At 38.2% G+C, this 16605-nt stretch overlaps 2 protein-coding genes across 2 annotated transcripts; one reads left to right on the top strand and one right to left on the bottom strand.

Moving 5' to 3' along the window:
• The first annotated feature begins 1799 nt into the window (after window positions 1–1799).
• On the top strand, window positions 1800–2738 carry LOC128101234 (olfactory receptor 4F3/4F16/4F29-like). The gene has a single exon (XM_052724178.1). It carries the CDS (start codon window positions 1800–1802, stop codon window positions 2736–2738), a length of 939 nt encoding a protein of 312 aa, XP_052580138.1.
• Window positions 2739–8521: 5783 nt separating this feature from the next.
• LOC128100965 (olfactory receptor 4F3/4F16/4F29-like) lies at window positions 8522–9481 on the bottom strand. Its single transcript, XM_052723696.1, has one exon. It carries the CDS (start codon window positions 9479–9481, stop codon window positions 8522–8524), a length of 960 nt encoding a protein of 319 aa, XP_052579656.1.
• Between the last annotated feature and the right edge of the window lie 7124 nt (window positions 9482–16605).

Raw genomic sequence — 16605 nt, 5'->3', positions numbered from 1 at the left:
TGAACTGTAATCCAGAAATATCACGTGGAACAGAACATTGCAGGACTGCCACAAGCTTCACTTCGTTTCAGAACTCTATGGGCATAATAGGTGGTTTTCCCCTTTCTGGTTTTACATAGGCACAACTAACAAATAAATACTGTATATATTTTTGGTGTACAACACTTTGTTTATGTATGTTTATTATATACATAACTATATTAGCTTATTATAAAGTTACATTATATATATTATACATACATACATATCTTAAACTAATGAACATGTTTACCTCACATACTTATCTGTTGTGAGAACATTGATGATTGACTCTCAGCAATTTTCAAGCATTCAGTTATCATCGTCCATAATCACCACGCTGCAGTAGATCTCCAGGAAGTAACCATCATGTCAGTGGAGCTTTTGTATTTTTTTTTACCATCATCATCTTGCTCTACACCGATTCCTGACACCACTTTTTGTGGTTCACTATTATATTCTTTGCTTTTATGAGCATGACTTCCTTCAGATTTTATATGTACATAAGATCTTTAAGCATTTGTCTTCTTGTGTCTGTAGTTTCACTCAGCATAATAACACTCGAAGTTCATTAATGCTATCATAAGACACAAAATTCCCTTCTTTTTTAAAATTTTTATTTATTTATTGATTTTTCTTTTATCAGTGTGATACAGTATAAATTCTTATCCTAATAGTGAAATGTTTCATTGAGGCTTGCCCAGTAATTGAGTACAACCAAAACTTATTATAAGCCACAGTCATGCTAGGGTCCCCCCTGCTATATAACCTCCCTCGTTCTGTGAGTTGCAGTCTGATTGTTCTTTGCTTTATATCTAGAATCCACTTATGAGTGAGTACATACCATGTTTGTCCTTCTGAATTCCCTTCTTTTTAAAGGCTATGAAATAGTCCACTATATGTGTACTATGTATTTCTATGTGTTTGTGTGTGTGTGTCTGTGTGTATATGTCTACATTTATGTTTATTGTTCACTCATCTGTAAGGGAGCACTTGAGATGTTTCTATGTTTGTTATTATAAATAATGTTTCAATGATCATGGGCCAATACAGGGTCATTTCCTCTATATGATTCATTCCAATATTAATAATGGTTAATAATTCTCTCTTTCCATTGTTTGTCCCTGTTTCTCTCTATCTTTTTGTCTCCCTTTCATTCCCATTCCAGTTCTCCCATTCCCTTCTTTTTTTTCTCTGTCTCTCTGTCTGTCTGTCTGTCTCTTTCTCTATTTCTCCATTTTTCTACTTGTTCCTCTCCTCTTTCTCCTTCCTCTCTCCCTGCTTCCTTCCTCCCTCCCTCCCTCCCTCCCTCCCTCCCTCCCTCCCTCCCTCCTTCCCTCCCTCCCTTCTTTCTTCTCTGTCTTTCTTTGATGGAGATGAAATCCAGGGCCCTAGATACTGGAAGGGGTGTGCTCTATACCCCTATTTTAAAATTATTATGGAAATGGCTCTATGCTTTCTCTAGTGAATATACTAATTTATGTTCCTAATAACTCTGTACAAGTTTCCTTTTTTAACATCTAACCAAAACTTCTTACTTATGAACCTTTGATAAAAGCTCTTTTAATAAGTAAGAGATGGTATATCAGAGTGTTTTTAATTTGCCATCCCCTGATAAATAGCTATGCAAGTATTTGCTCATATATCTGTCCACTGTAGATGCTAAATAAAAAATTGATTTTCATAGCCTTGAGTTCTAACCTTTGGGACTATTAATATAATTGCCGTAATTTTCAGTTTCTTCTTCTGCTGTCCTTCAGGTAGCACCGCAAAGATCATCAATGGAAGGAACAAATCACTCTGTGGTATCAGAATTCATGTTTGTGGGACTCACCAACTCCTGGAAGATGCAAGTACTTCTCTTTGTGTTTGCTTCAGTGTTTTATATGGCAAGCATGATGGGAAACTCCCTCATCATTTTGACAGTGGCTTCTGACCCTCACTTACACTCTCCAATGTACTTTCTGCTGGCCAATCTCTCCTTTATTGATTTAGGTGTTTCATGTGTCACTTGTCCCAAGATGATTTATGACCTGTTCAGAAAGCGCAAAGTCATCTCCTTTAGAGGTTGCATCACTCAAATATTCTTCATCCATGTCATCGGTGGTGTGGAGGTGGTGCTGCTTATAGGCATGGCTTATGACAGATATGTAGCCATATGTAAGCCTCTCCATTATTTGACCATTATGAATGCCAAAATGTGCATTTTCATCTTAGTATCTGCGTGGGTGGTTGGCCTTATGCATTCCCTGGTTCAGTTTGTTTATATAGTTAATTTACCTTTCTGTGGACCAAATATTTTGGACAGCTTTTACTGTGACCTTCCTCGGTTCATCAGACTTGCCTGCATAGATACCAACCAGTTAGAATTAATGGTATCAGCCAACAGTGGATTCATTTCTGTAGGCTCCTTCTTCATACTGGCCATATCTTATATTGTTATAATAGTCACTGTTCAAAAACATTCCTCAGGTGGTTCCTCCAAAGCCCTGTCTACACTCTCTGCTCATATTTCTGTTGTGGTCCTGTTCTTTGGCCCTTTGATATTTGTCTATACGTGGCCGTCCCCCTCCACACACCTGGATAAGTATCTGGCCATATTTGATGCTGTTGGCACTCCTTTTCTGAACCCTGTGATCTACACACTGAGGAACCAAGAAATGAAGACGGCAATGAAGAGAGTATGCAGACAGCTCCTGAAATACGGGAAGATCTCCTAAACGATTGCGCTGTGAACATTTGTAATCGAACACAGTTTGTTGTTGACCAAATTCAGTGAAACATTACTTTCCCGGATCAGATTTGCTTACCTACACTGATATTTGGGTGATTTTTCTCTTCTGCTGGGGAGAGTTTTGCAATGTGTTCTAGCAACAGAGAAGCAATTATATATATATATATATATATATATATATATATACATATATATATATATATTCAAAGATTATAAAAATAGAGAGCTTAATTCCCAAAGAAGAATTTTTATTTGAAGTAAACTTTTAGTTATACAGAAGATACAAGAGCACTTTACGGCTTATGAGGGAAATGAAAACATTCCCTCTCTCTCTGAACATAAATTTTCTCACATGCAGGATTATCTGGCAGCACTCCATGCAGAATTGAAAAATTGATCTGAGTCAATTTTTTCATTTTCTGTACCTTACATATAGTCTAGCCAGTCCTTAGATTGTCCGTGTGTTATTCAAAAAGTTTAGAATCTGCAAGCATGCACACTCAATTGCCATGAATATAAACTGTCCAGTTAACATTATGATATTTAAATTTACTCATTTCCTTCCTATTTCCTTTCTAGTTCACATATTCTTTTTTCTGACTTAGTGTATATCTAAGTTAGAGTTCAGCAAAAAAATTTTTCTTGTGGGATTCTAGCACCTTTAACTTTGCATCTATATTGAAGTTACAACCTTTCTGGATAGCTTTGTGGGTTGAACATTAGATAAATCTAGTTCCTGTAAGTAATCCATTATTGTGTACCATTTGTATACCATTTCTACTTGACTGTTTAAACTGTGAGTGAGATAAACCCTACATATTGGCTAACTTAATTATTTGTGGGCTCATAGAATGATTCATCCAATCCACCTTGTACTTATACAAGGTATTGTTTTTACCAGGGTACATATTTTATGCCAAATTAAACGTAACACAAACTTCACTAGTCTACATATACACCACATGACAAGCAGCTGAGTTTTCAGATTTAGTGACATGGTTTGATGTAGGGCAGTCACAATGGGGTGATTGAAGCACCACCATCCAGGATGTGTTCTCCAACAGAACATGTATAAAGCCCATGATAAACTGCAGAAATAACTGTGGTGCTCTCCTATTTACACCTTCTATTGTCTCACCCTGTTCTGGAAATATAGATTTGACTTATGAACCTAGAAACCCCTAAAGCTCTGTAGTAGGATGAGTGTTCTTGCTGTTTCTGAGGTTTTTTTTTTTTTTTTTTTTTTTTTTTTTTTTTTTTTTTTTTAACAATCCTCTCATGTTTGCATAAATCTCAAACTATTGCAGAATTCTTTCAGTTGATTGTCTTGTTTTACTCATTAGAGCAGTGTGTTTGGACCTTGAGTAGTTTCTCATAACACCTTAAAACTATGAAAAGAAATGAGTCAATACACATTTATGAAGGCAAATACAAATTAATATAAATGCAAAGCCCAAGAAAGACCTAGAAGCGTACGTTCTACATGATACTGTCTGAAGAAATATAGGCAGAGGCCCTGAATTAAGGGCCACCATAAAAAGGTGTTTGCCTTTATTTGTGAAGTAGTTTTAAAGCGAGAATAGGATGCCAAGGAAAAAAGGCCTTCTAAATATAGCAGTACTGACCCACATGTGAACTCACAGAGACTGTGGCAGCATGCACAGGACCTGCATAGGTCTGTGCAAAATGGGGTCCCAGAGCTGAGAGGAGAAATGGACACGGCACTCATTCCTAACCCAGAAGCTATCTGCAAATGATAACCACTCACAAACGAAAATTTAATTCTCTCTGGTGTAGTCTTAATGGATATAGAAACCACTCTTAAGGCAAGATCTTATGCCCAGCAGTAGGTGGTCAACACAAAATGAATTCTTTGGCATTTTTGGAGGTTCTTTGTCTCATAATGCTTTGCCAGGGCTTTTTTGTTTGCCTGTTGTTTTTTTAAACCTTATAGGACCTTTGCATCTATAGTGTGGTTTCTGCTTTTGTGTTTTTTGTGGGATTTCTGTGTGAGTGAATGTGTGTGTCTCCGTGTCTATAGGTACTTCTTGTGCTTTTTCTTTTGCTCTTTTTCTTCTGCTCATTTCTTTGTTTTTCTTTTTTTTTAAAGATTTATTTATTTATTATATATACAGAAGAGGGAGCCAGATCTCATTACAGATGGTTGTGAGCCACCATGTGGGTGCTGGGAATTGAACTCAGGACCTCTGGAAGAACAGTCAGTGCTCTTAACCTCTGAGCCATCTCTCCAGCCCTCTTTGTTTTTCTTATTTCTACTATATTATTATTATCATTATCACATGCCTGTCTGTATTCTAATGAAGGAGGGAAATAGTGTTGGAATGGGTGGGGAAGTTGGGGGTTCTGAGAGTAGTTGGGGGAGGGGAAATTGTAATCTCAATATATTGTATGAAAAAACTATTTTCATAAAAATAAAAAGAGAATAGGTCCATAATACATTTTGTATATTTAGAACATACTTTAAAAACTTAAAATGTTACTGAATGGTCATTGTTGCTATCAAGTCATGCTGTGATAATTTATGGAGAATTATGAATTTTCAGAGTATCACCTGCCAGTATTAAAATGAGAAATTTATTTACTGTAATATATTAGATACATCCTAGTGGTTTGCAGAAGTGTTTGAAAGCAAGTTTTTGGGACACAGAGAGCAATGGCTTTAGAGGAGCCTATGGAAGAAGTCTGATGTTTTTGTCCTGCTGTGCACAATCTCTTGTAAAGCATTTGCAACCGTAAAGGCAGTGTTATGAATTATTGTGCTATTTTTGAAACTAAAATTCATATGTTTGGACAATTGTATCATGATTTGTTTTATTTTTATATCCCTAGTTTAAACTATTTTAATCATTTCTTTATACATTAGCTTAGGATTGATTTTTCTGCAGTTCTACAGCTTTATTTTGTTAAACAAGTATTCACTGACTATTTAAATCTTAACAGAAACTTGTGGATGTAGAGTTCTATGAGGCAATGCTCCTTCTCTGCAGGAGTTTCTATTCTGTAGAGCTAGAGAATGAGAAACAGAGTTTCAATGTCACTAGTTTAGTGTGGTGGAGAAGTATATGCAAAAAGTCAAAAAGACCGCAGACTGTAGTACGCTTGAGCACACCAGTGTGTCAAGTTATCTGAGGCACTTCCAAAAAACATAGTCAAAAGCCTTTAACATTTTTCAAGAAAATAAGAAGGTTCGACTATGTGAGAGCTGTAGTTTCCAGAGACCAAACATATGAATTAGCTTAAACAATTCTGAAGACAATATGACAAATTTACAAGTAGATTAGAATTTATCAACCACAGGAAACTAAAAAGGAAAACAGAATAAGAAAGTAGGTAGGAATATGGTATTGACGACAAGAGACTATTGTGCAGTTTCCTCCTCGTAACATTTTCATGGGGTCAAAATTCTACCCCTCATTCAACATCCACCTCAGTGTCTTTTATAAAAAGCTCTCCCAATATCAAGAACAAATGTCACAGCTTCTCATTTTATACTTTTACTCTTTCTTTTCACATAATATACAAGAAACAAGTTTGCCTAGAACTGATTAAACTGTCATTTAATTAAAGGGAAGATAATTTATTTTCTTTGAGTTAAAGTCTTACTCTGTATCTCAGTAGTTCTCAACCTTCTTAAGGCTGTGTCCCTGTCATGCAGGTCCTGATATTGTGGTGACCCCAAGCCATAAATTTATTTTCATTGCTACTTCATAACTGTAATTTTGCTATTGTTATGAATTATAATGTAAATATCTGATATGCAGGATGTATTTTCATTGTTACAAATTGAACAAGTTAAAGCATAGTGATTAATCACAAAACAGTATGTAATTATGTATTGTGAAATATTTATTTCTAATTATAAATAAATGAATGTTTGTCTTGAAGCAAGGTATAGCATGAGTAAAAGTCTTCCATATAACAACAGTCAAGGACATTGCTACCTTTCGCAACAATATGTGTAAAAAGTTGATTTCAGAACTAAGGTTGGGATTGCTCCTTTCTCACCAGATCAGAAATTCTCTGGTCAGTCTTTGCACTAGCACAATGAAGATCTTCTTCCACAAACCTTCTTCTGTATTTAAACTTGATATCCAACAAGCTGGATACCCTGTTTCACAAAGGTATGTTCCCTTCAGAAAAGAACTGACTTCCCAGAGGTATCCACTGAACATGGCATAACAAGACACAATATATCTCCCAGAGACAACCACTGACACAGCATAAAAAAACACAGTAAGACTAGGCATAAACCCTCATGTATGACCAAGTATTTTGAAAAGCATTTGAAATAATTCAATATTGACTGTTTATCACATAAAATATCATAAATTTACTAGAAGCCAGAACTTTATTATCATTTACTCATGTAGCTGTCAACAACATTGTTTACTGAATCATAACTGATGAATTTGCTTTTCCTCAGAATCTTTTACTTTAGATTTTGCTCTTGCTATAGCTACTAGCTTTCTATATAGACATTCCCCTGTCGTGACCTAGACCCCTGTGGCTCCTTCCTTTCTTCAGCAAGACTTCTAAAGTTCAGTCCAGTTCTTGGCTGTAGATCTCTGCATCTGCTGTCATCAGTTACTGGATAAAGGCTCCCTGATGACAATTAGAATAGTCACCAATCTGATTACAGTAGATGGCCAGTTCAGGCACCCTCTCCATTATTGCTAGGAGTCTTAGCTGGGGTCATTCTTGTGGATTCTTGGAAGTTTCCCTGGCATCCGGTTTCTCCCTAAACCCGAAATGGCTCCCGCTATCACGACCTCTTTTTCATTACTCTCCCTCTCTGTTCCATCCCCAACCCACCCAACCCGATCCCTCATGTTCCCATCTCCTCTGCCGGCCCCCTCTTCCCACCCTCCACCCAGGCCCCCCCAACCCCCAGTTTACTCAGGATATCGCTTCTATTTCCCCTTCCCAGGGAAATCCTCGCTTCCCTCTTTGGACCCTCCTTGTTTCCTAGCTTCTCTGGGGCTGTGGATTGTACCTGGTTATCCTTTACTTTACACCTAATATCCACTTAGGAGTGAGTACACATGATGTTTATCTTTCTGGGTCTGGGTTACCTGGCTCAGAATGTTATTTTTCTAGTTCCAATCTGTTTCTAGCTAAAGATCTTTATTTTGTGCATTCCTGCTGCCTTACAGACACTGAGCAACCCACAAGGTGTAAATCTGGGCAGCTGGTAGATCGGAAGAGTTCTGTCTCTGAGAACCAGTGTCAAAGAATGTTTCCAACATTTGATATAGCAAAGTATGTTGAGTGTGTGAAGTTCCAGCAGTTGCCTTTGCTGTCGTAAGAGACACAGCATCTGATAGAAACCACATTTTAGGTTGAATTACTGCTTTTCAATACTTTTAGAATTCAACTGATTAGATCTGCAGAGAATACTTGAGGAGGCACTTCACAGTAGATATTTAAAACACTAAATTGAAGAGACTTTTAAAATTATCTTTTAGAACTAAATTTAAAAAGTATTTAATTAAAATACAATTAAAGAATTTTTCTCTTCCCTTTTCTCCCTCATACTACCCTCATGTCCCTACCAATTCAAGGCCTTATCTTCTTTTATCACTGTTACATATACATAAAAATTATATACACATATATATTTTTATATACTATATAACATGTAAATACAACGTGGTGAGTCCATTTAATATTGCTTGCATGTATATGTTTCTAGGGAAGACCACTTAGTACAGGATAAAAATGATTTATCTCCAAGAATCTCTATTTTAATCAGAAACTCTTGAACTCTAAATGAAAGAATTTTTTGAAACTTAAAGTCCTAATAAAGAGTCTCCTCATTGCAACCTTCATCTCCTTATTTCTAAGTGTATAGATGACGGGATTCATAAAAGGAGTGATGATGACATCAAAAATTGCTAAAAATTTATCTATGGGTAACGTAGGGAAAGGCCACACATAGACAATAATGCAAGGACCAAAGAAGAAAACCACCACAGTGATGTGAGCTGAGAGAGTGGAGAGGGCCTTGGAGGAAGCACCTGAGGAGTGTTTCCGGACCGTGACCAGGATGAAGATGTAAGACACAACCAGGATGAAGAAGGTGGCCATGGAGATGAAACCACTGTTGGCAGTGACCAGGAACTCCAGTCTGTACGTGTCTGTACATGCAAGTTTGATGAACCGAGGAAAATCACAATAAAAGCTATCCATTTTATTAGCTCCACAGAAGGGTAAATTTACAACAAAAGCCAGTTGGGCCACAGAATGGATAAGGCCAATGATCCAAGCCAGAGCCAAAAGAAAAATGCACATTCTTAGACTCATGATGGTGAGATAGTGGAGGGGCTTACAGATAGCAATGTACCGGTCATAGGCCATGACTATGAGCAGCACCATCTCTGTTCCTCCGACAGTGTGAATGAAGAACATCTGAGTGATGCACCCATTCAGGGAGATGACTTTGTGCTTCCTGAAGAGGTCATAAATCATCTTTGGAGTAGCAATGCTGGACACACCTGTGTCTAAGAAGGAGAGGTTTGCCAGCAGGAAGTACATGGGGGAGTGCAGGTGATGGTCTGAGATGATTGTGAGCACAATGAGAAGATTTCCCAGCATGCTTGCTACATAAAATACTGTGAAGAATAGAAAAAGGAGAATCTGAATTCTCCATGAATTGGTGAGGCCCAGCAACAAAAATTCTGATACTACGGAGTGATTTCTTCCATCCATCAACTTGTGCAAGTCTGACCATAAGGTGACTATTCCCTGGAGGGCACAAGAGGGAGAAAATATTATTATTAAGCAAAGGGGCGTCCTGGTTGTAAAGCAATGACTCAAATACAGAACACTAGAGACATCCTGTTGTTTTACAGGAAGATTTTACAGAGCTTTCATAGAGACCAGGTACAGGACTTTTCCTATGCTTGCATATTTAGGGTCACTTCATTATTTAATCCTAAGTTTGTTTGGAAGTGTATAGCCAAGGAAGGAAAACTAGAGGCAAAGGTACTTGAGAATCTGAGGAGAGTCAAACAAGCTCTGCAGACACTTGTGCTCACTAGCTTCCATACAGGAAATTAGTGCCACGGAATCTAGGCATGCTAAAAGAAATTTGTGCTTTTTGCCTTTGTGAATTGATTCCTTACTTTGTTCTGGAATTTTGTGTGTTTAAATTACTGACACATCTTGGTTTCCTAGGTTTGCATTAGTGTCATCAATGAAAAAGTTACTTTTTAAAAATATTAAATCTTTGCTTGCCCCAAATAGTGCTTTTTCATGCAATAAATTTGTTCTCAAATAATTTAATACATGTACACAATGTAAACTGACCACTCTCATCCCCATCCCTCACCATCTTCTATCTTCTTACCACCTTATCCACACCCCGTGGCAAATCCTCTTTCATGTTCTATCTATTCGTTTTGTTTTGTGACCAGTTAGTCTAATCAGGTCCATCTGTGTAAGCATGAGTCTGGAGGTCTCTGTTGGAGGCTGGTGGGCTCAGTAGTGGGTACACAACAGGAGACAATGATTGTTCCTTTCCTAGAATCTATCAATAGCTAGTGAAGTGTAGTGCCCCATGAGCCTCTTATTCTTTCATGAAAATTGTATGCAGGATCAGTCTGAGGCCCACTGCAGGTAATTGGTTATCAATATATATGAAGAACAATGGATGACTCTACTTCCAGCCCTAGCCATGACTGATACTGAAGAATGGAAATGTCGGTCTTGTTTGGAAAGAAAGGTAATGAAGCTCTTACCTGAATTAGTCAACAGAATCTGTCTTCAGATGGGAATCACACTTTTAAAGAACTAAGAGATAACGAGAAGCTTCAATCATATGAGAGCTGCAATTCCCAATGAGAAAAACAGAAATTTCTTTGAAAGAAGCTTAGGAGTAAGTGACAGAAATCAAGACTATATAGAACACAGAAACTAAAAGTATATTAGAAATTTATTGCTATGAAAAACTAAAAGGATAAGAAAAATAAGCAAGTAATATAGAATAGAAAATAGGAACATATTATGCACTGTTCATTTGTAAGGCTATTTTGTGATTAGCATTCTACTTTTATTTTATCTTGGAGTCTTTTTTAAACTTCTTCTCCAAAAGCATGAGCAAAAGTTACACATACTTATTTGATCCTCTTCTCTGCCTCTTCTAGAACACACAAAGAAAATACGTGAAGAACTAAATTGTAGCTTAAATTGAGGGCAAATAATTTATGACCAATTGTTGTAGGCAGATTGTCTGTCCATAGTTAGGTTGGAGTGATATTTCTCTACTGCAAATCATCTGTTCACAATGTGTTTTACTTACATGGTAATTCTCGAAGTGGGAGAATTTCTCCTGGTTGAGAGGAGAATAACTTCACATTCAGACTGAGAGCTGCACCTTTTAACAAACAAAAGAGCCTTATGTTATTTTTCCCCAGTAAAAAGACTTCTAATTAGTGTGGTCCACTGAGTCTATATTGTCACCCAGGGAATAAAAAGGACAAAAGGAATGAAGAACAAAGGCATTTCACACAGATGTTCAGAAATATTTTTTGCCTCAGAATGAGTGATAAAAGTAACTGATGAGAAAGTCAGAACCTCAGAAATCTAAGAAGCAAAGATGCTAGACAAAAGAGTTAACTACTTATTCTAGAATTAGCAATGAAGATTCAGCCAGTGATATAAACCAGCACACACTAAGCTATCACTCACTTTGGCAATTTGTGTCTTCCAATTCCATAAAGTCCCAAGCCTCAGGCCTTAGACTGTAGAGATTTTCCATCAGAAATACAGTCAAATAATTGGTGCTGATTCCTAAGTAGAAGAGGCAATGCTGTGTCACAGAATTTTCAAACAACTATCTGTGAATATATTTAACAAAATTTTCTTAACATTTTATAATTTTCCTTCACAGTGTTTTCTCTGTTCCTACAATTGCCATCATTCTTCAGATTTTAATGCCTCAAGATAATTTCTATGAAAAAGTACAGTTGGCAAACTCAAAGATCACTGCCATGTTCTCCTACAACTCAATGTATGAAGAAAAGGAAGCAGTGGCATCCAATGTTGAATCTATAGCCAATGCTTAATAAATATTTTCTTTCTACTAGTATATTTGCATCAAATACAGTGGCTATCATCACAAAGACAAAAGATGACAAATTCTTGTGAATGTGGAGCAAAGGAAACTCATACATTGATGAGTGTTGATGAATGAAGATTAGTTTAGATGTCAAGTGAATATATGGAGATTCCTCCAGAAAAAATATTAGCATCTCAGTAAGATGTTTGCAGTCTTATATTGATTGCTGCATTATTCATAGAATAAATTACAATGCACACTATTGAAAAACAGAGAAACTTAGGGAACATTCTGAAAATGTGTAGTCCTTAAATCTTTGAGAGTTGTATCTAGTTTAGAAGGAACACTTGTTTTTAATCAAAATTTCAATTGTTTGATTTTATCAGTAAAGACTTGGGAGCCAGATGCTGGGGTGAAAGCCTGGAGGCTCAGAGAGGCAGAGAAAGCTCCCATATTACCTTCTTCCCTGTCCGCTATTACAGAAAGGCCATTTTTCATATGCCATCACAAACAAACAAACAAACAAACAAACAAGCAAACAAACGTTTGTTTAAACCTCAAACTAAATGTCCTCCCTTCTTCTTGTGCATTTCTCTATTCATCTCCCTAATTCCCTCTTACTCTCAATGTTTTTGCTTGTCCACTTCTTGTCAACTGACAGCTCTGCCTCTTGACCTATGGTTGACTTTATTTAATCCTGTTTGCAATAAACAGAAATCTCTTGAATTAAAGATATGTACTGTGGCTGAGTGCAGGCGGCCATGTCAGAGAAGCAACAGGTGGCAATTGAAGTTCAAGGTGTCAGCCCACCAGGAGGTGAGTCCCTGGTGGGTGAGTCTTGGATAGGCAAGGCCCTGAGACCACAGACTCCAGAATGTCTTTGCTTCTGCTGTGCCTTTACATGTTTGCTGTTGCTATCTTTCTCAGGTATCTGGCATGATGTGAATGAGTGTGGGGAGATCCCCACTGCCTGTAATGTAGTGTGTGTATCTCATGGATACATCCTGCTCTACTGGACATTTTTACCTGTGGATTATTATGAAGATTATTTCTTCCTAAGCTGTATTGATAATAATAATGATAGTTTAAATAGAGTTTTGATGATTAAAAATAAAAAAAGAAGTGTCACACAGCTAGAATACATGAGTATTCTAGTATTGAGGAGCCATGTAGACTGTGGCTTAGCTTAATGATTAAGAAATACAACTGATTCTCAGGATGATTTTTTCTAGATCCATCCACTTGTCTACAAACCTCATGATGTCATTGTTTTTCTCTGCTGAGTAGTATTCCATTGTGTATATGTACCACATTTTGTTTATCCATTCTTCAGTTGAAGGGCATCTAGGTTGTTTCCATGTTCTGGCTATTACAAACAATGCTGATATGAACATAGCTGAACAAGTGCTCTTATGGTGTGGTTGAGCATTCCTTGGGTATATGCCCAAGAGTGGTATAGCTGGATCTTGGGGGAGATGGATTCCCAATTTTCTTTTTTTTTTTTTTTTTTGGTTTTTCGAGACAGGGTTTCTCTGTGTAGCTTTGTGCCTTTCCTGGAACTCACTTGGTAGCCCAGGCTGGCCTCGAACTCACAGAGATCCGCCTGGCTCTGCCTCCCGAGTGCTGGGATTAAAGGCGTGCGCCACCACCGCCCGGCAGGATTCCCAATTTTCTAAGAAAGCGCCATATTGATTTCCAAAGTGGTTGTACAAGCTTGCATTCCCACCAGCAATGGAGGAGAGTTCCCCTAGCTCCACATCCTCTCCAGCATAAAGTGTCTTCAGTGTTTTTGATCTTAGCCATTCTGACAGGCGTAAGGTGGTATCTGAGAGTTGTTTTGATTTGCATTTCCCTGATGACTAGGGATGTTGAGCAATTCCTTAAATGTCTTTCGGCCATTTGAGTTTCCTCTGTTGAGAATTCTCTGTCTAGTTCTATAGCCCATTTCTTAATTGGACTGTTGGGCATTTTGATGTCTAATTTCTTGAGTTCCTTATATATTCTGGATATCAATTCTCTGTCAGATATGGGGTTGGTGAAGATCTTTTCCCATTCTGTAGGCTGTCGCTTTGCCTTGTTGACCATATCCTTTGCTCTACAAAAGCTTCTCAGTTTCAAGAGGTTCCATTGATTGATTGTTTCTCTCAGTGTCTCTGCTACTGGTGTTCTATTTAGGTAACCCAGACTCAGAAAGACAAACATGGTATGTACTCACTCATAGCAGGATACTAGATGTGGAACAAGGATGACTTGTCTGCTACTCACATCACCAGGGAGGCTACCTGGAAAACAGGACCCCAAGAAAGACACGGGGATCGCCCAATGACAGAGAAATGGAATGAGATCTACATGAACAGCCTGGACATGAGTGGGGGTAGTGAAAGGCGAGGGTCGAGGGAAAGAGAGCTTGGGGGAGCAGGAGATCCCAGCTGGATCAACAACAGAGAGGGAGAACAAGGAATAGGAGACCATGGTAAATGAGGACCACATGAGAATAGGAAGAAGCAAAGTGCTAGAGAGGCCCACAGAAATCCACAAAGATACCCATACAACAGACTGCTGGCAATGGTCGAGAGACAGCTCGAACTGACCTACTCTGGTGATGGGATGGCCAAACACTCTAATTGTCGTGCTAGAAACCTCATCCAACTACTGAGGGATCTGGATGCAGAGATCCATGGCTAGGCCCTGGATGGATCTCTGGGAGTCCAATTAGCGAGAATGAGGAGGGTTTATATGAGTGAGAATTGTTGAGACCAAGGTTGGATAAAGCACAGGGACAAATAGCCAAACGAATGGAAACACATGAACTATGAACCAATGGCTGAGGGGTCCCCACTGGATCAGGCCCTCTGAATGGGTGAGACAGTTGATTGGCCTGATCTGTTTGGGAGGCATCCAGTAAGAGGGACCGGGTCCTGTGCTCATTGCATGAGTTGGCTGTTTGAAACCTGGGGCCTATGCAGGATCACTTGGCTCGGCCTGGGAGGAGGGGACTGGACCTACCTGGACTGAGTCTACCAGGTTGATCTCAGTCTGTGGGGAAGGCTTTGCCCTGGAGGAGATGGTAATGGGGGGGTGGGCTGGGGGGAAGGTGAGGGGGGCGGGAGGGGGGAGAACAAGGGAATCTGTGGCTGATATGTAGAACTGAATTGTATTGCAAAATAAAAATTAAAAAAAAATTTAAAAAAAGAAACAAACAAACAAAAAAAAGAAATACAACTGATTCTCAATAGACGAGCTATTTTAAATTTTTTTTTTCGAGACAGAGTTTCTCTGTGTAGTTTTGGTGCCTGTCCTGGATCTTGTTCTGTAAGATCAAGATCAAGCTGGTCTCAAACTCATAGAGATCTGGCTCTGCCTCCTGAGTGCTGGGCTTAAAGGCAGATGCCACCACTGCCCAGTTTTAATTTTTTAATCTTAATGTTGGGAGACGTGTTCACAGGTTTTGGTGTGCATCATAGTTGAAACAATCCTCACAGATATGGATCCATTTACAGTCTACTTCATGTTGACATCCAGTTATGCCAGCCCCATTTGTTGAAGATGCTTTCTTTTTTCCATTGTACATTTTTGGCTTCTTTGTCAAAAATCAGTTGTTCATAGGTGTGTGGATTAATGTCAGTGTCTTCAATTCAATTCCATTGATCCACATGTTGGTTTTTATGCCAATACCAAGCTGTTTTTATTACTATAGCTTTATGGTAGAGGTTGAGGTCAGTAATGGTGATGCCTCCAGAAGTTGCTCTATTTTACAAAAGTGTTTTAGCTGTCCTGGGTTTTTTGTTTTTCCATATGAAGTTGAGTATGTTTTTTTCTAGGTCTGTGAAGAATTATGGTCAAGTCCTGACTGGAGTAGTCTGTAATGCCATATTCTCTGAGCCAGTTGCCTTGAAGCTATTTTTGGATGCTGGATCATCTGAGCCTCTCAGGGGGTCTTCTTTGGACTAACCATATTAGCCTGGAAGTAATCCACAGGTTCTCATCTTCTGTGGAAACAAAAGCAGAACCTCTTTTCCAAAGCAGCATATCCTTATACATAAACTTTGAAGTCCAGATACCTTAACTCAACAGCTTTTACAATCAAATGTCTTTGTGCAGTTAAAAATCCCAAAGACAATATAATCCAGATTCTCTGTGTGATTTTCATCTTTATGTGGCTTATTTTTTATATTACTTTTACTGTCTCTTTAAAGACTATAACTGTCTATATTTATTTTTTTTCTCTCTTCCAAGCCTACATACATTTTTACACATACTGTAAACCATTTAAAGTCTTATTTCATCTGAATCTGCCTTATTGTGAATCTATTGTTTTAAACTGCAGTGGTTAGTACTGAAGCAGCAGCCTTGGCTACTGACTTCTCCCACCTCAGCTTTTCAACATGGTGGAGATAATTCACTGCCAGCTCTGGGAACCATGTTGTCTGCTGACTCTGGGATGCAGTGGGTTTATGCTTCTATCAAAACAGCATGTAGCCCAGAAACTTTTTTTTGTCTGTACTAACAAAGGCTAAATCCACCACGCAGCTTTCCTGCATCCACTCAATTTTTGACAAAGAAATCTAAAATATATATCGGAGAAAAGAGCATCTTTAGCAAATGATGCTAGTGAAACTGAATTAATACATAGAGAAAACTGAATCTGTTTCTCATTTCTCATGCTGCAAAAAAGTCAATTCCAAGTGGACAAAAGACCTCAACTTAAGACCTGATAACCTGGATCTGATGGATGAGGAAGTACTTCAATATAGGGACTAGAACAATAATAATG

This window comes from Peromyscus californicus, unplaced genomic scaffold (assembly GCF_007827085.1).
Source record: "Peromyscus californicus insignis strain IS unplaced genomic scaffold, ASM782708v3 Scaffold_7__1_contigs__length_154581171, whole genome shotgun sequence".
NCBI classification, from domain to species: domain Eukaryota; kingdom Metazoa; phylum Chordata; class Mammalia; order Rodentia; family Cricetidae; genus Peromyscus; species Peromyscus californicus.
The sequence above is the reverse complement of the archived record's forward strand: the minus strand, read 5'-3'. Positions and strand labels throughout refer to the sequence as shown.

Excerpts from the sequence above, each read along its gene's own strand:
- LOC128101234 (XM_052724178.1), top strand. The coding sequence starts at position 1,800 with ATGGAAGGAACAAATCACTCTGTGGTATCAGAATTCATGTTTGTGGGA.
- LOC128100965 (XM_052723696.1), bottom strand. The coding sequence starts at position 9,481 with ATGGATGGAAGAAATCACTCCGTAGTATCAGAATTTTTGTTGCTGGGC.